At 35.8% G+C, this 26412-nt stretch overlaps 1 protein-coding gene across 5 annotated transcripts in view; it reads right to left on the reverse strand.

Moving 5' to 3' along the window:
* LOC148942892 (uncharacterized) overlaps positions 1-26412 on the reverse strand; it is a 152602-nt gene that overhangs the window by 88633 nt on the left and 37557 nt on the right. For all 5 annotated transcript variants that reach the window (XM_089102208.1, XM_089102206.1, XM_089102204.1 and 2 more), the window contains one exon: positions 967-1992. In XM_089102208.1, the coding sequence (XP_088958334.1) occupies positions 967-1992 (1026 nt within the window). The remainder of the gene's footprint in view (positions 1-966; positions 1993-26412) is intronic.

A 26412-nucleotide genomic window follows, 5' to 3' on the forward strand; every position in this document is an offset into this window, starting at 1 on the left:
TAAGATTAATTAACGCAAACTTGCGTTAAGTAAGTAAATCACACTACTTTAGACGACGTTAGGGGGGCGGAACCCCTTCGCCCTCCCCTTGGATCCACCACTGGGGTCTGCGTGCAAAATGTGTTAGCTACAATTATTCTGATATTATGAAGTTAGAATTGTTTTCTGATTTCACACTCTACAAATAATTTACCAACTTTTCTAGATTTCTAGGAAAAACACAGACACGTTGAAGGAGAGAAATTCTTACAAATTCGAACATAAACTTTGGCATCATATCATTTTGATACCATCCTATGAAATCGTTAGTTTTTCTTTTAATTTGTACTCGATAAAACTCTCTGTTCAACTGTACTAATATAAGTAGCTTACCCAGGACCGTCTGGAGGGGGAGAGCTTGGGGACAAGTCCCACCAAAACACTAAATTCTACCAAATTTTTAGGCAGGTCTTATTTAAGTTATTAATGGATTTTTTCTACTCCCCACCTTCGTAAAAGAAAGTCTGCGCAAGTTCCCGAGTTTACGCTCTCTGAGAAACATTAGCTATTATTGAAGTAAAGTAAATACTAGAATTGATATAAAGTAAGTACTTAATGCTTTTTTCATTGGAATTTCGTGGTTGATTTCAAGATCGCCTCAAAAGTGATATTGAATTCCACTAGACGAAATAGTAAATTTACTAGACAAAATAGTAAACAACTTTTACTGAAGTAGTAAAGACAAACTTACTTTTTAAGTAAATGGAGAGCTTTATTCGAGTGTTGCAACCGCTAGAATTGACGTAACAATGTATAAATTCCTCTTTTTTGGTTTTAAAGGTTCCAGTCTACGTGGTAATCCTTCAAATTTGCGAGATTTTTTAGTTACATTTATCCAAAATCAAAATGCTTCAAATCATATTAAATTTAATTATAATTCATGTTATGTTTTATAAAATTGTAATTAAAATTATAAAACTGGCTCACCCTTTCAGAGACAGGCTTTAGGCTTAACCGACTGTCATCTACCATTTGTGTTTGGGCCTCTGTAATGATTGGCACTGTTTCTTTAACAACAAGTGAAAGCGGCTCATCCGGACTTAAAATCGCTTCCGTTTGCATTTCTTCTTCCTTGTCATAAGGGGAAGAGCTTCTGAGCCCAACACTCGTATTCTCATGAGATAGCCGCTTCATACTTAAATCTAATGGCACGTCAAAATCCACAATTCTTTGTTCCACAGGAACAGGGTTTGTAGTAGCAACAAAGGATGGAATAGTGATCTGTCGAAGGTTACGCCGATCTCGTGCTCTGGCATTTTGAAACCATACCTGTACAACCCTATAAGGGAGGTTCAGCTCATCTGCCAATTTGTAATATGTCTCTTTGCAAGGTCTTGAGTCGATTGAATAGTGTTTACGTAAAATACATGCTTGCTCCTCAGTAAGGACTGACCTTGAACGCTCCTTTACTGGTTGTGACTGACTGCAATCAGACTCTGTTCCGTCCGCTAAGATAAGCAGTGGCTCATCATCATCATTGTCATCAATAGAAGAAGATCGACTTGTTTCTTTTCTTTCGATGTTAGGCTCAGTATTTAGATTCTCTGAAGTCTTAGCACAGCAAGAGTGAACCATATACTGTTCATATGCTTCAAACTGAGAACCGCACTGAGAGCAGTTAATTAGAGATGGATTTTCAACCTCCTTTGTCAGTTCTGAAAAACTACGCAGGAATGCAGATTTTTGGAGAGCTGCTCTTTGCAGCTGAGATGCAAATAGAAACTGATGGAATGCTGCAGTATTAGGGTATGCTCCAAGTGCAGGAGCTGGAATACTATACTCTATTTGATAGGGATACGGCTTTGTATACATAAAAAGATGCTTCATGTTGCTGTTATTATCTTTCAAATCATTACTTTTGTCAATGCTTGGGAGCACTGAGGGTGGAGTCAGCAGTCTAGGTGTTGCTCTGGAATCAATCATTTCTTCACTAGCATTCCTAATTCTGGAACCCTAAAAATAAACAGGAAAATCAAATTTGAAAAAAATACCTATCTTCTAATTTTAGAAACTGCTAAAAAAAAATAAATATTTTTTACAATTGCAGATTTGAAAGTTTCGAATCATGACAATAAGGCAAAGATCGACCTTTTCAATAAATTCTTTTCATATATAGTGGTAACACATCGTCAGATCGATTAAGAACTATTTTAGAAAGCTTTGGACATGATCGTGATATTACAGTTTTGCCTTATATGGTCTTAGAAATCCGATTAATAAAGATTCACTTAATTTAGTTTAAAAATATTTAACTAAGTTCATATTTTGACTCCAGAAAGTTGATTTTAATTAAATATATATTTTTTTCGTTACCTTTCACCCCTCTGTAACTTTTTCATGTTTTTGAATTAATTGATAGTTTCGGGTCAGTTTGCAATTAAAGGGGGAAAACACTTTATTGGCATCATTATATTTTCGCTTGTTTTAAGAAACCGATACAAGTTAGCTCATTTAATTGTAGCATTAAATTATTTAAATAATAAACACTTTAGAAAAGTGAAGCAAAAATATTATCCATTCAATATTCAGCATTAAGGCAGCATTAGATAAAAATATTAACACTTTCAGAACTATAAGCATTGGACCAACTACAGCAGGTCAAATATTGTGAAGTATCAAATCGCATTAACAGGTCAAAGGAGACATGAATCAGATAACAGTAGAATGCTTATAATGAATTTGCGTGCGCCCCTGTACCAAACAGGTTTTCTGGTAGGTATTCTATTCTACAGGGCATTACACCTTTGCCAAGAGATTTACGCAATACCGGTCCTATAGGTAAACAGTTCTACAGGTCATTACACCTTTCAAAGAGATTTACGCAATACCAGTCCTATAGGTAATACTTCTACGGTAAGTTGATTAGTAGGTTTGTTTTTTTTTTAACTTGGCTAATAGGTTTTTAAACCTATTACTATGAACGCTACATGCATTCCATTTTTGGAACTAGGAGCGAGATTGTGTGATGCTATCAGACTGGTTTCGTTTCATGGGTTCATTAATAGAACGACTAATGTTTTTGAAAAGGGTAATTACTTCTTTAGTGTACGAGATTTGCGAATTTTTTGCGAAAAGATATTTGCGTAAAGGTATTGCGATGGTTAAGAATGCCTCACGGGTAATTAAAGAATGGGATGCTTGCATCAACAATACAAAGAATATGCTCAGATACTTAATAGATTTGACGCCTACAAGAGACATTGGTAGAAGGTATTCAATAGCTTAATTGAAAAGTAACGATAGAATGACATTGTGACTTGACGTAGCTTTATCTCGCCAATGTGGTCTGTATAATACACAAGTAACGTTTGAAAAGTATTTTAAATTTAAACAGAAAGTGCTGACATGTGTTGGGAGGGGGTGGGGTGGCATGGAGGTTTGAGTTGCACGAGGGTTCAGTTAAAGGGGGTACAGTTACACGGGGTTTTGGTTATACAGGGGTTCAGTAACAAGGGGGGTTCAGTTGAACGGGGGTTGAGTTAAATGGGGATTGAGTTCCACGAGAGTAGTGCTTTGTCATAGTTTAGCTTGTCACAGTTACATTCTCTTGATCTTTCAAAGTTCACTTTGATTTTAGGGACATGGGGGGTTCAGTTGCACGGGCGTTGAGTTAAATGGGGCTTGAGTTCCACGAGAGTAGTGCTTTGTCGTGGTTTAGCTTGTCACAGTTACTCTCTTTGGGCTGTTTGTGTTTCTTTGGGTTGTGTGTGTCTCTTTGGGCTATGTAAGCCCCCGGTCCTCAAAGGTTCTCCGGGCTCCCAAAGGGCCCCCGGCGCCCCAAAGGCTCCTGAGCCCCCATTATAATACTTTTTAAAGCTTTATTATATCTTTTCAGAACAATTTATTATTTTAGGGACTTATTTCGGTAAAACACTTAGAGACAATTTAAAAGATGATTTTAAAGATGATTTTACAAGAGGATTTGAGGGTGAAATTCTGTGGTCATTATAATAAATAAGTTCCATTTGAACAGTGTTGTGAGGTCCCCTACCACAACCCCAAAGGGTTCCGATCCCACCACCCCAGCCCCGAAGGAAACCCCTGGTCCTCAAACGTTCTCCGGGCTCCCAAAGGGCCCCCGGCGCCCCAAAGACTCCTGAGCCCCCATTATAATACTTTTTAAGGCTTTATTATATCTTTTCAGAACAAATTGTTATTTTAGGGAATTATTTCGGTGAAACAGTTAGAGACATTTTAAAAGATGATTTAAAAGATGATTTTAGAAGAGGATTGGAGGGTGAAACTCTGTGGTCGTTATAATACACAAGTTCCATTTGAATAGTGTTGTCAGGTCCCCTACCTCAACCCCAAAGGGCTCCGATCCCCCTACCCCAACCCCGAAGTAACCCCCCGTCCTCAAAGGTTCTCCGGGCTCCCAAAGGGCCCCCGGCACCCCAAAGGCTCCTGAGCCCCATTATAATACTTTTTAAGGCTTTATTATATCTTTTCAGAACAAATTATTATTTTAGGGAATTATTTCGGTGAAACAGTTAGAGACATTTTAAACGATGTTTTAAAAGATGATTTTAGAAGAGGATTTGAGGGTGAAACTCTTTGGTCGTTATAATACACAAGTTCCATTTGAACAGTGTTGTGAGGTCCCCTACCTCAACCCCAAAGGGATCCGATCCCCCCACCCCAACCCCGAAAGAAGCCCCAACCCCAAAGGGTTCCGATCCCCCTACCCCAACCCCGAAGGAAGCCACCGGTCCTCAAAGGTCCCCCAAGTTCCCAAAGGACCACCCATCACTCAAGGGCCCCCTCAGACTCTCAAAAGCCCTCCCCGGGCTCCTGTCTCTTGTGGGTGAATGTTGTCTGAAACTGATGTTTCTGAGTGTATGGGTTACTTGTTTTGACTTTCCGGATGTGTATCTCTTTGTTATTCATAGGTATGTGTTGTCTGAAAAATAGGATTTGGGATGGGTGGTATGCTATTTTTGACTTTTCTGAGCTGGATTTCTTACCCCTTTCATAGGTGTGTACTGTCAGAATATTATGATTTGGGATGTGTAGTTTGCTAGTTGGACTTTTCAGAGCTAGATTTCTTAGTCTTTCGTTGGTGTGTGTTGTCTGAAATCTATGATTTGGGATGTGTGGGTTGCTATTTTTTTACTTTTCTGAGCTGGATTTCTTAGCCTTTCATAGGTGTGTATGATATTTTCTTGATAAAACATAGCAGTGACTACATCAGATGGTTTTGTAGTGCAGTGAGTTGTTACTAGTAGTAGTATTTTCATGTTTTTTGCAAGCCATTCATACTATACCTTAAATGCATTCAGATATTTTATCGATCAAAAATAGCCGTTACTACAACAGATGGTTTTTTAGTGCAGTGATTTGTTACTAGTAGTAGTAGTATTTTCGTGTTTTTTGCAAGCCATTCATACTATACCTTAAATGCATTCAGATATTTTCTTGATAAAACATAGCCGTGACTATATCAGATGGTTTTTTTTAATGAAAATCATACCATCAGATTCAGCGTATCAGAGAACCCTACTGTAGTCCCTCATAGGTGTTTGTTGTCTGAAACCTATAGTTTGGGGTGAGTAGTTTGCTATTTCAGGCTTTTCTGAGCTAAGGTTTCCTAGTATTTCGTAGGCGTGTGTTGTCTGAAACTTATGATTTGAGGTGTGTAATGCAATGACTTCCACGGGTTTTATGACTCCTCCCCACAATGAATTCAGATGGTTTTAAGACTCATCTCACTAGTCATATCTCAGTTCAACCTTGAGCGAAGGTATAATAGTTTGATGAAGTATTTCTCTACTTAACAACTACATTAATAGCCTCCAAGATGATAGGACTGTATGACATCGAATTTATCAGTTTGAAAAAATCATCTTGTGGTGTTATATTCGAATGTGCATTTTTATTATTGTCTATGGATCTCGAAGAAATTGACTGTTATCATTGGTTAGTGAACTATACTCTGTTTGAGTATGATAAAAGCTTGTGGAGTACTACATTACGTTATATAAACAGATTGGGATTCTATGCTAGAGTGATTACACCACTTAATAATACTGGTCAGGAACTGAGAAATGTCCAGGAGGAAGTCAGTGAAATTTGTAGCTTTTTCGGAGTTGAAGCACTCTACGTAAAGGGCAATGTACCTACAGATAAAGTTTTAATTCAAGAGTGTGACCCTAGGATTCCACTTTTCAATCTAGAAGAGTTTAAGTGTCCTAAATTTGAAGGGGGTTATCACCGTCCTGAAGACTAGGTTAGGCTCTTAGCACAGTGGATACCTAAGAACATACCTGATCGTGATAAATCCATAAGACATGTTAAAAACTATTCTATATCATGGGACCATCGTTTGTGGATGTTTAAGATTGAACTATAAGTACTATTTATATGTAAACATTTGTTGTTGTTTTTTTTTTATTTCTAAAAAAAAAAAATATGTTAATACATTTAAGCAATAAATATCTTTAATATTAAACCGTCATTGTTATTTAGAATAGTTCTATTGTAAGCAAGTAAAAAACTCTTTCCTGAAGTCACCTCTTGGATACACAATGCAGAAACTTCATTTAAAAAACTATGAAAAAAATGTAAGTAAGTAAGTAACAAATTCTTTCTTGAAGTCACCTCTTGGATACACAATACAGAAATTTTCATTAAAGAAATTATGAAAAAATTGTAAGTAAGTAGCAAATTCTTTCTTGAATTCGACTGCTGGATAAACAAAGACATTTCGTTCAAGAAATTATGACAAAATTCTAAGTAAGTAACAAACTCTTTATTGTTTACGTGACTTAGATACACGATGTAGAAATTTAATTCAAGAAATTATGAAAAAATCGCAAGTAAGTAACTTTTTTTCTCTTTATCACAAACAATTTTAACTTAGCTAAATGATGTAGAAATATAATTAAAGAAATTATTAAAAAATTCTCAGTAAGTAAAAATTTCTTTCTTGAAGTCAACTCTTGGATACGCAATACGTAAATTTCATTAAAGAAATTATGAAAATATTTTTAAGTAAGTAACAAACTATTTATTTATTTCACCTCTTTGATATACAGTACATATACTTAATTTGATAAATTATTAAAAAATCGCAAGTAAGTAACTTTTTTTTCTATTTATCACAAACAATTTTCACTTATCTAAATGATGTAGAAATTTAATTCAAGAAATTATTAAAAAATTCTCAGTAAGTAACAATTTCTTTCCTGAAGTCAACTCTTGGATACACAATTTCATTCAAGAAATTATGAAAAAATTGTAACTAAGTAGAAAATTCTTTCTTGAATTCACATGTTTGATTAACAAAAATACATTTCGTTCAAGAAATTATGACAAAATTCTAAGTGAGTAACAAACTCTTTATTGTTTTCACGAGTTAGATATACTATGTAGAAATTAAATTCAAGAAATTATGAAAAAATTCTCAGTAAGTAACAATTTCTTTCTTGAAGTCAACTCTTGGATACACAATAAGGAAATTTCATTCAAGAAATTATGAAAATATTTGTAATTAAGTAAAAAAATCTTTATTGATTTCACCTCTTGGATATACAGTACAGATACTTCATTCAAGAAATTATGAAAAAATCGCAAGTAAGTAACTTTTTTTTCTCTTTATCACAACAATTTTCACTTACCTACACGATGTAGAAATTTAATTCAAGAAATTATGGAACAATTCTCAGTAAGTAACAATTTCTTTCTTGAAGTCAACTCTTGGATACACAATACGGAAATTTCATTCAAGAAATTATGAAAAAATTGTAACTAAGTATCAAATTCTCTCTTGAATTCACCTGTTGGACAAACAAAAAAGACATTTCGTTCAAGAAATTATGACAAAATTCTAAGTAAGTAACAAACTCTTTATTTTTTTAACGAGTTAGATATACGACGTATAAATTAAATTCAAGAAATTATTAAAAAATTCTCAGTCTAAGTAGCAAATTCTTTCTTTAATTCACCTGTTGGATAAACAAAAAAAAAAAAAAAACATTTCGTTCAAGAAATTATGACAAAATTCTAAGTAAGTAACAAACTTTATTGTTTTCACGAGTTAGATATACGATGTAGAAATTAAATTCATGAAATTATGAAAAAATTCTCAGTAAGTAACCATTTCTTTCTTAATACGGAAATTTCATTCAAGAAATTATGAAAATATTTGTAAGTAAGTAACAAACTCTTTATTAATTTCACCTCTTGGATTTACAGCACAGATACTTCATTTAAGAAATTATGAGAAAATCACAAGTAAGTAGCTTTTTTTTCTCTTTATCACAAACAATTTTCACTTAGCTACACGATGTAGAAATTTAATTCAAGAAATTATGAAAAAATTATCAGTAAGTAACAATTTCTTTATTGATGTCAACTCTTGGATACACACAATACGGAAATTTCATTCAAGAAATTATCAAAAATATTTGTAAGTAAGTAACAAGCTCTTTATTGATTTCACCTCTTGAATATACAGTACAGATACTTCATTCAAGAAACGTGATTAAACACGTTTTGAAACTACATGCTATTTGTATGCCTTTCCTTGGCACATTTCCAAACGAGCGGGGATTCCCCACTGGTTCAAACTAGTTTCAAAACGTGTTTAATCACGTTTCTTGGATGAAGTATCTGTACTGTATATTCAAGAGGTGAAATCAATAAAGAGCTTGTTACTTACAAATATTTTTTATAATTTCTTGAATGAAATTTCCGTATTGTGTGTATCCAAGAGTTGACTTCAAGAAAGAAATTGTTACTTACTGAGAATTTTTTCATATTTTCTTGAATTAAATTTCTACATCGTGTAGCTAAGTGAAAATTGTTTGTGATAAAGAGAAAAAAAAAGTTAGTTACTTGCGATTTTTTCATAATTTCTTGAATGAAGTATCTGTACTGTATATCCAAGAGGTGAAATCAATAAAGAGTTTGTTACTTACATACAAATATCTTCATGATTTCTTGAATGAAATTTCCGTATTAAGAAAGAAATTGTTACTTACTGATAAATTTTTCATAATTTATTTAATTTAATTTATAAATCTTTTATATAACTCGTTAAAAAAATAAATTTTTTTAATTAATTATAGTTTGTTAATAATTTATTTACATAAAAGTTTTTTTTTTTTTTTTTTTTTTAAACAAAAGGTTAATTAAAGAAATAATTTTATAATTAGACTTAGAAGTTTTTCATATTTTATTGAATTTAATTTCTACGTAGTATATCTAACTTGTGAAAACAATATAGAGTTTGTTACTTACTTAGAATTTTGTCATAATTTCTTGAACGAAATGTTTTTTTTGTTTGTCCAACAGGTGAATTCAAGAAAGAATTTGCTACTTAGTTACAATTTTTTCATAATTTCTTGAATGAAATTTCCGTATTGTGTATCCAATAGTTGACTTCAAGAAAGAAATTGTTACTTACTGAGAATTTTTTCATAATTTCTTCAATTAAATTTCTACATCGCGTAGGTAAGTGAAAATTGTTTGTGATAAAGATAAAAAAAAGTTTCTTACTTGCGATTGTTTCCTAATTTCTTGAATGAGGTATCTGTACAGTATATCCAAGAGGTGAAATCAATAAAGAGTTTGTTACTTACTTACAAATATTTTCATAATTTCTTGAATGAAATTTCCGTATTGTGTATCGAAGAGTTGACTTCAAGAGAGAAACTGTTACTTACTGAGAATTTTTTTCATAATTTCTTGAATTTAATTTCTACATCGTATATCTAACTCGTGAAAACAATAAAGAGTTTGTTACTTACTTAGAATTTTGTCATAATTTCTTGAACGAAATGTATTTTTGTTAATCCAACATGTGAATTGAAGAAAGCATTTGCTACTTAGTTACAATTTTTTCATAATTTCTTTAATGAAATTGTGTATACAAGAGTTGACTTCAAGAAAGAAATTGTTACTTACTGAGAATTTTTCAATAATTTCTTGAATTAAATTTCTACATCATTTAGCTAAGTGAAAATTGTTTTTGATAAAGAGAAAAAAAAAGTTACTTACTTGCGATTTTTTCATAATTTCTTGAATGAAGTATCTGTACTGTATATCAAGGAGGTGAAATCAATAAAGAGTTTGTTACTTACTTACAAATATTTTCATAATTTATTGAATTAAATTTCCGTTTTGCGTATCCAAGAGTTTACTTCAATAAATAAATTTTTAATTACTGATAATTTTTTAATAATTTCTTGAATAAAATTTCTACATCATTTAGCTAAGTTAAAATTGTTTGTGATAAAGAGAAAAAAAGTTACTTACTTGCGAATTTTTCATAATTTCTTGAATTAAATTTCTACATCGTGTATCTAAGTCATGTAAACAATAAAGAGTTTTTTACTTACTTAGAATTTTGTCATAATTTCTTGAACGAAATGTCTTTGTTTATCCAGCAGGTGAATTCAAGAAAGAATTTGCTGCTTACTTACAATTTTTTCATAATTTCTTTAATGAAAATTTCTGTATTGTGTATCCAAGAGGTGATTTCAAGAAAGAATTTGTTACTTACTTACTTACAATTTTTTTTTCATAGTTTCTTAAATGAAGTTTCTGCATTGTGTATCCAAGAGGTAACTTCAGGAAGGAATTTTTTACTTGCTTACAATAGAACTATTCTAAAGAACAAGGACGGGTTAAGATTAAATATATTTATTGCTTAAATGTATTAAAATATTTTTTTTTTTTGAGAAAGAAAAAAAACAACATCAAATGTTTACATAAAAATAGTGCTTAGATTTAACTCTTAAACATCCACAGACGATGGTCCCATGATATAAAATAGTTTTTTACATGTCTTATGGATTTATCACAATCAGTTATGTTCTTAGGTATCCACTGTGCGAAGAACCTAACCTCGTCTTCAGGACGGTGATAGCCCCCTTCAAATTTAGGACATTTAAACTCTTCTAGATTGAAAAGTGGAATCCTAGGGTCACACTTTTGAATTAAAACTTTATCTGTAGGTACATTGCCCTTTACGTAGAGTGCTTCAACTCCGAAAAAGCTGCGAATTTCACTGACTTCCTCCTGGACATTTCTCAGTTCCTGACCAGTATTATTAAGTGGTGTAATCACTCTATCATAGAATCCCAGTCTGTTTATATAACGTAATGTAGTACTCCACAAGCTTTTATCATACTCAAACAGAGTATAGTTCACTAACCAATGATAACAGTCAATTTCTTCGAGATCCATAGACAATAATAAAAATGCACATTCGAATATAACACCACAAAATGATTTTTTCAAACTGATAAATTCGGTGTCATACAGTCCTATCATCTTGGAGGCTATTATTGTAGTTGTTAAGTAGAGAAATACTTCATCAAACTTTTATACCTTCGCTCAAGGTTGAACGGAGTTATGACTAGTGAGATGAGTCTTAAAGCCATCTGAACTCATTGTGGGGAGGAGTCATAAAACCCTTGGAAGTCATTGCAATACACACCTCAAATCATAAGTTTCAGACAACACACGCCTACTAAATACTAGGAAACCTTAGCTCGGAAAAGCCTGACATAGTAAACTACTCTCCCCAAACTATAGGTTTCAGACAACAAACACCTATGAGGGACTACAGTAGGGTTCTCTGATACACTGAATCTGATAGTGTGATTTTCATTAAAAAAAACCATCTTATGTAGTCACGGCTATGTTTTATCAAGAAAATATCTGAATGCATTTAAGGTATAGTATGAATGGCTTGCAAAAAACACGAAAATACTACTACTACTAGTAACAACTCACTGCACTACAAAAACATCTGATGTAGTCACGGCTATGTTTTATCAAGAAAAAATCTGAATGCATTTAAGGAATAGTATGAATGGCTTGCAAAAAAAAATACGAAAGTACTACTACTAGTAACAACTCACTGTACTACAAAACCATCTGATGTTGTCATGTATATTTTTGATCAATAGAATATCATACATAACTATGAATGACTAAGAAATTAACCCCAGAAAAGTAAAAAAAATAGCATTGCTCGCATCCTAAATCATAGAGTTCAGACAAAACTCACGATCAAAAGACAAGGAAATCTAGCTCTGAAAAGTCCAACTAGCAAACTAAACATCCCAAATCATAATTTTCTGACAATACACACCTATGAAAGGCTAAGAAAACCAGCTCAGAAAAGTCAAAAATAGCAAACCACCCATCCTAAATCATAGGTTTCAGACAACATATACCTATGAAAGACTAAGAAATCCAACTCCGAAAAGTCAAAAATAGCAACCCATACACCCAAAAACATAAATTTCAGACAACATTCACCTACGAAAGACGGGAGCCCGGGGAGGGCCTTTGAGGGTCTAAGGGGGCCCTTGAGGACTGGGTGGTCCTTTGGGAGCTTGGGGGACCTTTGAGGACCGGTGGCTTCCTTCAGGGTTGGGGTAGGGGGATCGGAACCCTTTGGGGTTGGGGTTGCTTGCGGGGGTGGGGTGGGGGTATCGGATCCCTTTGGGGTTGAGTACGGGGACTTCACAACACTATTCAAATGGAACTTGTGTATTTTAACGACCACAGAGTTTCACCCTCAAATCCTCTTCTAAAATCATCTTTTAAATAATCTTTAAAATTGTCTCTAACTGTTTCACCGAAATAATTCCCTAAAATAATAATTTGTTCCGAAATGATATAATAAAGCCTTAAAAAGTATTATAATGGGGGCCCAAGAGCCTTTGGGGCGTCGGGGGCCCTTGGGGAGCCCGGAGAACCTTTGAGGACGGGGGGTTTGTTCGAGGGGGGGGGGGGGGGATCGGAGCCTTTTGGGGTTGAGGTAGGGGACCTGACAACACTATTCAAATGGAACTTGTGTATTATAACGACCACAGAGTTTCACCCTCCAATCCTCTTCTAAAATCATCTTTTAAATCATCTTTTAAATTGTCTCTAACTGTTTCACTTAAATAATTCCCTAAAATAATAATTTGTTTTAAAAAGATATAATAAGCCTTAAAAAGTATTATAATGGGGGCTCAGGAGCCTTTGGGGACGCGGGGGGCGCTATGGGAGCCCGGAGAACCTTTGTGGACCAGGGGTTTTGTTCAGGGTTTGGGTGGGGGGATGGGAACCCTTTGGGGTTGAGGTAGAGGACCTCACAACACTGATCACATGGAACTTATGTATTATAATGACCACAGAGTTTCACCCTCAAATCCTCTTCTAAAATCATCTTTTAAATCATCTTTTAAATTGTCTCTAACTGTTTCACTGAGATAATTCCCTAAAATAATAATTTCTTCTGAAAAGATATAATAATGCCTTAAAAAGTATTATAATGGGGGCTCAGGAGCCTTTGGGGGGCCGGGGGCCCTATGGGAGCCCGGAGAACATTTGAGGACCGGGGGCTTACATAGCCCAAAGAGACACACACAACCCAAAGAAACACAAACAGCCCAAAGAGAGTAACTGTGACAAGCTAAACCACGACAAAGCACTACTCTCGTGGAACTCAAGCCCCATTTAACTCAGGCCCCGTGCAACTGAACCCCCCATGTAACTAAAATCAAAGTGAACTTTTAAGGTTCAAGAGAATGTAACTGTGACAAGCTAAGCCACGACAAAGCACTACTCTCGTGGAACTCAATCCCCATTTAACCCCCCTTGTAATTGATCAATCCCCATTGAAACCCCCATGTTACTGAACCCCTATATAACCAAAACCCCCGTGTAACTGTACCCCCTTGAACTGAAGCCGCGTGTAACTCAAGCCGCCAAGCCACCCCTACCCCTCAAACCCCAGTTAATCCATTTCTTTTTAAAGTGAAAATACTTTTCAAACTATACTTGTGTATTATACAGACCACATCGGTGAGGTAAAGATACGTCAAGTCACAATGTCATTCTATCGTTACTTTTCAATTAAGCTATTGAATACCTTCTACCAATGTCTCTTGTAGGCGTCAAATCTATTCAGTATCTGAGCATATTCTTTGTATTGTTGATGCAAGCATCCCATTCTTTAATTACCCGTGAGACATTCTTAACCAACGCAATACCTTTACGCAAATACCTTTTCGCAGAAAAATCGCTAATCTCGTAAACTAAAGAAGTAATTACCTTTTTCAAAAACATTAGTCGTTCTATTAATGAACCCAAGAAACGAAACCAGTCTGATTGCATCACACAATCTCGCTCCTAGTTCCAAAAAATGCAATGCATGTACAGTTCGTAGTAATGACTTTAAAAACCTATTAGTCAAGTTTAAAAAAAACCTACTAATCAACTTACCGTAGAAGTATTACCTATAGGACCGGTATTGCGTAAATCTCTTGGCAAAGGTGTAATGACCTGTAGAAATGTTTACCCATAGGACCGGTATTGCGTAAATCTCTTGGCAAAGGTGTAATGCCCTGTAGAATAGAATACCTACCAGAAAAACCTGTTTGGTACAGGGGCGCACGCAAATTCATTATAAGCATTCTACTGATAACGCCCTGCCCAATGTATTTTCCATTCAATCAATTGTTTCGTTTGAATTTTTGATTCCCCCCCCCCCTCGTAATGTGCGCCCTTGGAAATGTTTATGTAACAACCACTACTCAAATTAAAAATCCCTTTTTATACCTTCACACATAATATGATACTTTTTTTTATAATTAAATATAACCTTCTCCAAAATGTGCACAAAAATCAGGTACAATATATGTGCCAGAAAAGCGGGCTAACTGGGGCATGGTTTTGACCTTTTCTTAAAAAAAAGTTTAGTCATCCTTTAAACAGAAATCAACCAAATACACCTTCTAGATGGTTTTGAATGAGATTTAGCAACTCTCGTCATTGCCCTAAAATAGACCTGAACCATTGGTGTAACTTATAAGATATATGTGTTCGGAGGCAAAATAGATTAACCCTATCTCCTAAATTTTCTTACACTTCAAGGTTCAAGGACAGTGACTATTATTACTATTAAGTTAGGGATTTCATAAAGAAGAGAATTCAAACCTAAAAATAAGAAAAATTTTAACCATTAAATGCAGAGTAACTTTTTAAAGACATCCATTCCGTTGACATCCTTCTAATCCATTCCATTGTAAATTTTAACAATAAAAATCTTTATTCTTTCGTTTTGGTCATTTAGAGTAAACTTAACAATGATTTGTTTTTCTCTATTGTTGATTAAATGTATTGTTTTCTTTTTGGCAACAGAATCACTTATATATGCCTATATTCGCACGATTCAAAATTAAGATAATTCTGATTAATTGCATTCATATGCTTTTCTTCTAGGCATAAAACCTGCCATTTGTCTATTGAAAAACGGAATTCAATCGTTTAAAGAAAGAATAAAAATTTCTCCCTCTTTATAAAAGATTAGAGTAATCAGTCACATTATCAAGACAGAAGAAAGATTTACTTATTCGTCAAATATGTCAGTAACCTTGTTTTAGACAAACTATTTAGTTTTTAGTTCAACTTTATCTGTAGACGAAATAGACCCTTATCAATCTCAAGATTCCGCTTAATTTCAAACTCAGCGAAGCTTATGGGCTGGTCTTTATGGGAAATGCCTTTTTACCGTCAGGAATCATTTACAGGATGAAGGAGAAGAAATTTTTTTCTTTGTTTCTTGTTTCATTTTTGACATAAACACGATAGGTGAACGATTGTTTTTCCGATTCTCGAGGAAGATTCTGCCTCGTCGGTGGTAAGTGCACTACCACCCGGTTCACGCATCAGTGCTAAGATCGTAAAGAAGGAACATCTAGGAATTATACATACTGACAAGGGCTTTGATGAATCAACTGTTACAGGTCTAGTTAACTCTGTTGTGCAAGCAAAGCGCTTTGGAGGTAGTTCAGTCGTGCAGTTGTCCTTTAAGTCTCAACTAAATCTCGATATCGCTCTAAAGCATAGCATCAAAATTAATTATTCGCTTTTCCGGTGTCAACTTTCCTGAACCGACCCAAGCAGTGTTATAAATGCCAAGGCTTTGATCATTTTGCTCGTGAATGTATGAACGAACTTAAATGTGATAAATGTGCCGGAGCCCATTTTAACAGCCGTGATAATGCATGCCCAGCCTCTGCTGTGAAATGCACAAATTGTGGTGGAAATCATAGAAGCAACAGCTTCTCCTGCGCCGTGTTGAAGAGCCGTATGCCTGTCGGTGCTTCGAGCCCTCAAGCTTGAGGCTGATACCCCGCCCCCCCCCCACACACAGGTATGGACATTTGCACCGAACCTGACAGTGTAGACCTGTATTTTCAGAACATAAATGGAGCAAGAGATAAGTTAATAGTTTCAGCCGAAATATTCAAGTCATTCGAAATAGTGTGCATAGTAGAGCACCAGTTAAGTGGCGTTAATAGTAATCAGTTGGAAGTTTCTTGTGAACACGAGTTCTTCATCCGTCCTGCGAAAATCACAGGAGGTCGTCCCTCTGGCGGCATAATGATTGGAGTAAATAAGAGCCTTAAGTGTGTTTTACTTGAAACGAATGATACTTTTGTTGCGGTTGATCTAGATCATACCGTAATTCTTGCAGTTAATATGCCTACTAATTACAGAAGCGAACAATTTAATGAACGTTTTGCTAAAGCATGTGCAAGTGTCTAAAAATTTCTCATAAAATACGAGCGTCTGGTAAAACTATTTTGCTTTGTGGCGATTTTAACACTGACCTTACTATTCCTAGTTTACCGTGGTCCCAGATCTTATTATCATCACTTCCGAAAGATCTAACTGTGGCAACGAATAGCAGAAATTACAGTTATGTTCATAATTCAGGTTGTGTGGCAAATTTGGACTTTATAATCTCAGATCTTGAATCGTTAAAAAAGTCTCTTGTCAAAGTATCGGATGCAATATTGAGTAATGATCATTCTTACCTTGAAGTGTATGTTGTTTTAAATGTTTTTTGTCATATGCGTTGTAGCCCGAAATAGTTTCAAAAACAGGTATGGGATAGGATAGACGTAAACTTATATCAATGCATATTAGATTATATTCTCAGTAGAATTAGAATTCCTTTTCACCTCCTATCACAGTCTAAAAAATTTCACTCGGTGGAATTAGATATGTAATATGCTGAAATAGTTCATGCTATGAAAGTTGCGGCTTCCGTTGCGGTTCCTGTTACTAGAGTCCGTAAAAATATACAAAAAACGGATGGTCTGTTATACCTGGGTTAGGCGAAGCAAAAGAGAAATATCGGCTATGGTATCATATTTGGGATCAATGTGACTGACCAAGAAATGGCCCCCTTATTCCAGATAGGTATATCAACAAAAAAGAAATATATAAAGTTAGTGGCATAATGGAAGAAACAACAAGTAAAAGATATATCAACCAAAATTAGGAATAATCCAAAGTTACTTTATAATGAAGTTAATAGATTAGCGCAATCATCAGCTGATTTATCAGACCAAATCCCGCTGGAACAATGGTATGGACATTTTACTTCTGTATTTTCGTCTAACCCACCATCAACTGAATTGAGTTATCGTGAATTGTTATATAAGCATTTTTCTCAGTTGAACCCATATAAAAACATAGTTTGCTTTTCCCCATCTTCGGTTTTGATTCAAATTAGATCACTAAAATGTGGGAAGTCCCCAGGTTCAGATGGTTTGTTATCAGAGCACCTTTTGTATGGTACTACAAAACTAATAGAACATCTTACGTTATTATATCTACTACTACTACTAACAACTCATCGCAGCACCAAGCCGCCTGAGGCCAACACAGCTACGCACGCTCCTCCTCCACCCCAATCTATTCAAAGCATCCCTTTTTACACCCGACCACGAAGTTCCCATTTACTTTAAATCTTTCTTTATGACGTCCTCCCACCCCAGACGGGGACGACCTGCTTTCCGTTTAGCCTTAGATGGTTGGCCGAAAAGAACAATCTTCGGCAATCTGTCATCCTTTATCCGCACAACTTGCCCCAACCACCTCAACCTTTCTTTCATTATAGACCTAGAAAGCGGTATTGAGCCACATTTTTTGCATAGCCTATTGTTTGAAATACGGTCAGTCAGCCGGGTACCCAGAACAATCCTTAAGCAATTTCTCTGGAAGACATCTAGCAAATCTTCATCCGCTTTTCGGAGCGTCCATGCTTCAGAGCCATATTTGACCACTGTCATCACTGTAGCTTCTAAGATTCTAATTCTGGTTTGCAGACTTATCTTCATATTCTTCCAGACTTTTTTTAACAGTGAAAAACACCCTGAGCCTTGGCTATTCTATTTTTAACATCTTCACTGCTCCCACCATCTTTACTAATAATACTACCAAGGTAAGTGAAGCTGCCCCCCTGATCAATCTTTTCATTACCCAACGTCACCTTTTCATCTTCACTTATTCCTAGCCTTAGTGACTTAGTCTTCCTAACTTTAATTTTCAAACCAATTCTAGCACCCTGAACTCGCAAAACCTCTAAAACTTCTTTCTTTTTTCTCACACTTTCATCTAGGATGCTTAAATCATCAGCATAATCCAAGTCCAGGAGAATTTTTCCTCTCCATTTGATTTCGTCGTCTCCCATTGCCTTTCCTGTGCTCCTCAAGATAACATTCATCAAAGTAATCCATGTGGAGGGGGATAGAACACAACCCTGCTTAAGTCCTGTATTAGAACAAGACTAGCATTTTACCTCCATTCTAACCTTAACTGCAGCATTATTATTCTTGTAAGTAGCACTAATCACTTTAATGTATTTGTCTGGTATGCCATACTAGGGTAACAGCTTTACTGAAGTTCCTCTATCAACAGAATCAAATGCTTGCTCGTAATCTATAAAACTGAGGACCAAAGGTGTTTGAAAACTTAGGCACTTCTCAATTATTAACCTAAGAGTGAAAATTTGGTCAACACATCCTCTACCTCTTTTAAAACCGCACTGCTCTTCTCTTAAAACTTTGTCTACGGCATCTCTCAGTCTAAAAAGTATCATATTATTAAGCAATTTGCTACCTACAGAGACCAGACTAATGCGTCGATAATTACCACACTCACTTTTATCAACTTTCTTATAAAGTGGCTTAATTAGGGTTTTCCTAAAATCGCTAGGTACTTCCCCTTTTTCAAAAATCATATTCATAATCTTCAATAACTTATTTCTAACCTCAGAGCCACCATGTTTAATAAACTCATTTACTAACATATCAGCACCTGGAGCCTTATTATTCTTTAATCCCTTTAGTACTGTTGCTAATTCCTCCTCACAAAAAATCTTCCTTCACATCCAAGGTATCACAAACTTTTTCATTTTCCTCTGTATTTTTTCCTGCAACTCTATCTCGGTTAAGCAAATTCTCAAAATGTTCGGCCCTTCTCGCTTTAGCTTTTTCCTTATCGCTAATTGCCACCCCATTCCTATCTTTAACTGGGACAAGTCCGGATTGACTACTACCTCTCAATTTGTTAACGTGCCAGTACAATATTTTACTATTATGCCGTCTAGCTGCATCTTCTAAATCCTCGGCAATTTTGTCCATAGCCTCCACCTCACACCTTCTTAGTTCATATTTCAATGTTTTCTCCACCTTCTTTACATTCCTTTTGTTTTCATATTATCTATCACTCAGATAATTCTTGTACAAGTCTTTTCTCATTTCTATTAAACATAAAGCTTTTTCACTAAAATTCTTATCTGTTGTTCTAGCTTTCTTCCTTAATACACCTTCAGCAACTTCACAAATTATTTTTCTAAAATTATTCCAACCATCTTCCACATTATCAAAGTTTAGTATTCAACTGTTCCTGGAAAGTTTCTCTCAAATTCTCATCCTGGAGTCTACTAACATCATAACTTCCCGGGAGGTAATTACCATTCCGATATTTCAGCTTTAAATTAACCATTGACACTACTAGATGGTGATCTTTACTTTTAACATCAATAACAGCACTACTATATACCCTAGTATCTTGTATTGATCCTGCCAGTCTTCGGTTTACTATAACATAATCAATAAGGTTTGCTGTCTTACCATCACGTGAATGCCATTTTAGCTTATGAGCCATTTTATGACCAAACACCGTATTGGTTATAACTAGATTGTTATACCTACAAAAGTGCAAAAGTCTGTATCCATTACTGTTTTCTTTTCCTACACCAAATTTACCTAAGCTGGGATACCATCTACCCTTATTTCTACCAACCTGGGCGTTAAAATCTCCCAGCAATAACATCATATTTCTACCTGGGACATTGTCTATTTGCTCCTGTAACTGTAAGTAAAATTCATCTGAGTCACTAGTATCTCCATCAGTCGGTTCTACAGGGGCGTATACTACTATAACTGATACACTGAATTTTCTAGTCATAAAATGAGCAATTAGTATTCTATTATTAATACCTTCCCAGCCTCAACAAGACTTAGCAGCTTCCTTATTCATCATGAGCCCTACTCCCTGTCTATGTAACCCATCCTTCCTGCCTGAGTAAACAAATTCTATATCACCTAATTTCTTGCTTCCTACCCCTGGGATATGAGTTTCTGAAACTCCTAATAAATCCAGTTCGAATCTTCTGAATTCGTCAGTCAAAATGTCGATACGATAGTCATTTTTTAATGTCGTAACATTCCAAGTTCCAATTTTCATGTTCTTGAAATCACTGAAATTTTTTTCGCCTCAGGAAAAGCAATGATCCCGGATACCAGTGCAGGTCGGGGATCACATATCTTCTCAAGTCTACACCGAAGTGCTTAAGCCGGCTTAGAACCGGACAGCAAGAAGTCCCTGGGACCTCCAAGAATGGAGGCTTTGTGCAATCCTGGGCCCATCTTGGTCGCAACATGGTTTTCACCGCTTGGCGATGTTCTTCTATCAACAAGAGTCGAAATCCTGCACAGACAATCTCAAGTCTATTACCTCCGACTCATTATATATTCATGCCTACAAATATTATGCTACTACGGGGAGGCAACCCGTAATAGATAAATCAGCTAGGAAGAGGTTTTTCAGCCCAAAGACGCCCATCAAAACATACCAATCCCAGAAGAATTTTCCAATAGTCAGAATCCCGTGCGAATGCTGTGTCGTATATCAAGTAATAGTAATCCGGCATTATGTCCCTTCTTTGATGCGAGAAGGTAGAGCAGTTTGTATACGCAAGAAGGGCAAGGATCCTTCACATTGTTCATCATATAGACCTATAACACTTTGTTCTGTTATTAGTAAATTATTTGAAAATATTTTACTCCCATATTTATCAACAAAATGTGATGTGGGGGACCATCAGTTAGGTTTTTCAAGTGATGTAGGGGTTCAAAATGCACACGCAACATTTCTAGAAATATTGTAACACCATCATAACTTTAAAAAACAACCTTTTGTGTGCAGAGTTGATATTTCAAAATTTGATAGTATCTTGCATAACCACGCTTTTTTATCATTGTTGTGTAGTGGAGTGAAGCCATTTATAAGCCAGTGTTTGACGGGTTGGTATGGTAATTCATCTGTGAGAACTTGTTCAGGAGGGCAACTTTCAAACCGAATATCTTTACGTCGTGGAGTAAAACAAGGGTCAGTTCTTAGCCCCGTTATATTTAATAACGCAATTAGAACAGCCACACGGTACCTACCCCCATATGTGATTGACGGTATCGATATTAGCAACTTGTCGTATGCTGATGATATTTTGTTATTTTCGGACGATTTAAATATCAATACAGAATTCAATTAATATATTGCATTCACATCTATGGGAGATGGGATTAGAGATTTAACCTACTAAAACAGAATTCCAAGTGACAGGAAATAACAGTGATTTCCAGCATCATTCAATTATGGTGGGTTCACTTAATATCTTTAATAATGATTCTATTAATTAACTTGGCTTGCCTTTTGGCCCAACAATTAAAGCTACGCTGGAGTTGGTGTTATCGTCAGTACTGGGAAAGCTTAGGAAAACTTATGCCCTTCTAGTCAGGGTAAAAGGTCGTTTTGATAAACAAACACTTGCTATAATCTATAAGTCAATGTTTCCACCTCAAGTATTTTTCATTGTTCCATTCCGGAATTTTTGTTATATGATCTTTGAACTATTTTTAACAAAATAGCTATCTCGAAATGTTTATCGGATGCATTTGGGAAAAAAGTGTTGGGGGGGGGGGAAGCTGGTTACCCTTCAATATCTTTTGACGCTTAAAAAGTGAACTAGAAGTTTCAATTTCCAATCAAGTGAGCCCTCTCTGAAGTTTATGCGAGCATTAATTCCATAAGAACTATATATGCCCCCAGGGCACAACTTATAACCCTTGCCCTGAAGACTGTGGGGGGAGTGTCCTACTCAAAGATTTAATTTCCAGAACTTTCAACTACGTTGAACAAAATGGCTACATCTAAATTTTTATTGGATGTGTTTGGGGAAATGGTGGGCGTTGAAGGGGTGTTAGTTGCCTTCCAATCACTTTCGACTATTTAAAAGGGCACTAGCCATTTAAATTTCCAATCGAATGAGCCCTTTCTGAAGTTTCTACGACGACGCTTTCTATAAAAACCTTATATGCCTCAAGAGCATAACTCATAACCCTTGCCCTGAGGGCTGTGGGGTTTTTTTTATCCTCAAAGACCTAATTTTCAGAATTTCAACTACGTTGAACAAAATGGCTATCTCAAAATTTTGACTGGATGTGTTTGGATAAAAGGTGGGCGTGAGAAGGGGGTTAGTTGCCATTCAATCACTTTCGACAATTAAAAAGGGCACTAGCCCTTTGAATTTCCAATCGAATGAGTCCTTTTTGAAGTTTGTACGACAAAACTTTCCATAAAAACCTTATATGCCCCCAGGGCATAACTTCAAACCCATGTCCTGACGGCTTTGGGTTTTTTCCCTCTCAAAAACATAATTTCTATCTGGAAATCAACTTCGTAGAACAAAATGGCTATCTCAAAATTTTTGATTGGATGTGTTTGGGGAACTGGTGGGCGTGGAAGGGATGTTAGTCGCCTTCCAGTTACTTCTGACCCTTAAAAAGGGCACCAGAACTCTCAATTTCCAATCGAATGAGCCCTCTTTGAAGTTTCTACGGCGACCCATTCCATTTGAAATGCCTCTGGGAAAAAAAATAATAATAATCATAGGCTGCCTAAGTAAAGAACGATGTTGCCTGAATGTATTGTTTATTTTTGGTCCTTGTTCTTAGACCAGGGCACTTCATATCTAAGGAGTTGTCGTAGAAACTTCGAAAAGGTTTCATTCGATTGGAAATTGGAGTGGCCTGTGCCCTTTTCAATAGTCGAAAGTGATCGGAAGGCAACTAACAACCCTTCCACTCCCACCATTTCCCCAAACACATCCAATAAAAATTTGGAGATAGCCATTTTGTTCAGCATAGTTGATTTCCAGATAAAAATTATGTTTTGAGGAGGACACTCCCCCACAGCTCACGGGGCAAGGGTTGTAAGTTATGCCCTGGGTGCATATAAGGTTTTTTATAGAAAGCGTTGTCGTAGAAAGTTCCAAAGGGGCTCATTTGATTGGAAATTGAAATGGCTAGTGCCCTTTTTAATAGTCGATAGGGATTGAAAAGGCAACTAACATCCCTACCGCGCCCGCCGTTTATCCAAATACATCCAATCCAAATTTTGAGATAGCCATTTTATTGAAAGTAGTTGAAGGGTCCGGAAATTATATCTTTAAGGATGACACTGCCCGCACAGTCCTCAGGGTAAGGGTTGTAAGTTATACCCTGGGGGCATATAAAGTTTTTATTGAAAGCTTTGTCATAGAAACTTGAAAAAGGGCTCATTCGATTGGAAGTTCAAAAGTCTAGTGCCCTTTTTAATTGTCGAAAGTGATTGAATGGCAACTAACCCCCTTCTCACGCCCACCTTTTATCCAAACACATCCAGTCAAAATTTTGAGATAGCCATTTTGTTCAACGTAGTTGAAATTCTGAAAATTAGGTCTTTGAGGATAAAAAAACCCCACACCCCTTCCCCCCCCCACAGCCCACCCCCAAAAAACCCATAATACCCTTTTTTAATATTCGAGAGTGATTGTCTTTGAGCATGATAACCCCCCTCATAGCCCTCGGGGCAAGGGTTGTAAGTTATGCCCTGGGGGCATATGAGGTTTTTATAGATAGTGATGTTGTAGAAACTTCTAAAAGTTTCTACTTTAGGTACTTTAGGCTACTTAGGTGCACGAGTTGTGTATAAGGACAAAAACTTCTTCGAATGTGCATCTATCTAAACTAGCAAATGAAGATTTTTTCCCTCCCCAAATCCTAGACTGCAGTAATTCGAATTTGCAAGATAATATAAAATTAAATATAAGATAATACATAAATAAGACATAATTCATTTAAAATAATGTGTCGTAATTAAATCCGGTCCTTTCTTGAAGGTGAGAGAAGCACTGCATGGTTAGACGATGTAGAATGAAATCACGAAACTAGTTTGCTAAGGGATAAAATTTGGAAGAAAGGTTGCGATTCTAGTAGTAGCTATTGTTATATTTGGAAAGAATACCGAATGTTAAACAAAATTCTATTATTCCCTTTCAGCTACCGAATTCACCCGGCATTTAGCAATTCCGAAAGAAACGTATTCGAAAAGAACATCAAAATAAGCGAAAGGTATTAAACATGAAGGATGTTAAGGTACTGCAAGCCTGTTTCTAAATGCTATGATTTCCAAAATAATTATTTATTGCCGCAATTACTCGGACTAATGAGACCACAGATTCCGTTCAATTGCTATCGAGAAAACATCCGTATCAAGGAGGCACACTTGTGCCTGTATAAAGAGGCGACCCACCACAATGTTAAGCGATTTCAGGTCCTAGAGGTCGCAGAGAGACGGCGGCGATCGCATTTTGTAGCCCAATCTCAAACTAAGAAACTTGCAAAATTTCATCCTCCTCCGACTTTATCTTCATGGGGTAAACTGGGCCGGAAGTTTGGACCCTCCCACCACAGCCCCCCTTTAACGTTGTCCGATCGGGCTGAAATTTGGAGGATAAGTTTTCCTAGGGCCCGGGAGCTTATCCTCGAAATTTCAGCTCAATCTGATCACTCCTTCCCTGTTTTCAAAAAACCAAATATAGCCACTTAAAATTCATCATCATCATTTCTTTTTTTTTCTTAGCCACGCCTACAGGCCACAGTTGGCAACGGATCCGGTTGAATGAGGACTCATTCGAAGCAGAATTTGACCTGTTAGGGCCTTTTGATATTTCCAGACCGAAAAAATTATCCCCCGAATTTACATTTACGAAAAACCTCGTTTTCCTATATTAGCCCATGTTAATTTTTCCCACCACAACCCCCCTTTAACGTTGTCTGATCGGGCTGAAATTTAGAGGATAAGCTTTCCTAGGGCCTGGGAGCTTATCCTCGAAATTTCAGCTCAATCTGATCACTCCTTCCCTGTTTTCCAAAAACCAAATATCAAAAAAACGAAAATAGCAACGAAGACCACACTACCTTTCCATAACAAACAACAAAAGTACGAAGAACAACAGGGAAATCTTTTTGTAAGACAGTGGAGCTAATTTGAATGAATATATCCTTTAAGGCCCATAGTAGCTTGTACGAAAGCCTCCACATCCAATATTGGGAAATGGTTATGTACAGCCTTTAAACCTTTGCTTTACTCCCAAAAATCATATATATGTAATTTGGTAGATTTAGTTGAAAAACTCAAAAACGTAAATATTTCAGAAAATACAATTATAAGTAGCTTTGACATTGTTTCAATGTATACAAATATTGATGTCACAGCATCTGAACAGTTTTTAGAAAATAAAATCAAAGAAAATTATCACTTAATAGAAGCTTCAGCAGCAGGAATAGATTGTGATGTCTTAATGACCTTGGTTAAACTCTGTAACAAATACTCAATGTATTTCCAATTCCGCAATTCTTTTTACCAGCAAATTAAGGGCTTAGCGATGGGCGCTCCCTCTCCGGGTTACTGGCGAATATTTATGTGGAACATATTGAAAATTGGGCATTAGATTCGTATTTTTTGAAACATATCTTTTGGGGACGGTACATGGATGACGTAATTTCACTCTGGAACTATAGGGAAAGTGAGCTTAAGGGTTTTTTAGATCACCTTAATACATATGATAGAAATTTACAGTTTACCTTAGAAATTGAAATCGAAAATAAAATCACATTCCTGGATGTGTTAGTTATTCGTAGCTTTGATAAACTCAATTTTACTATTTATAGAAAACCAACACAAAATAATAGATATTTGCATTTTACATCAAACAACCCCCCTCAAGTTAAAATAGCAGTTGTAATATCCCTCGTCGACCGCGCCCTAAATATTTGTTCTGATTCCCACATCACAGCAGAATTAAACTTTATCAAGGACATACTTTTTGGAAATGGGTATCCTATGATATTTATTAATAATGTAATTAACTGTAGACTGAAAAGACATTCCCGTAAAATTAAT

This window comes from Artemia sp. Qi Xiang Cuo, chromosome 16 (assembly GCF_049724085.1).
Source record: "Artemia sp. Qi Xiang Cuo chromosome 16, ASM4972408v1, whole genome shotgun sequence".
Classification (NCBI taxonomy): Eukaryota; Metazoa; Arthropoda; class Branchiopoda; order Anostraca; family Artemiidae; genus Artemia; species Artemia sp. Qi Xiang Cuo.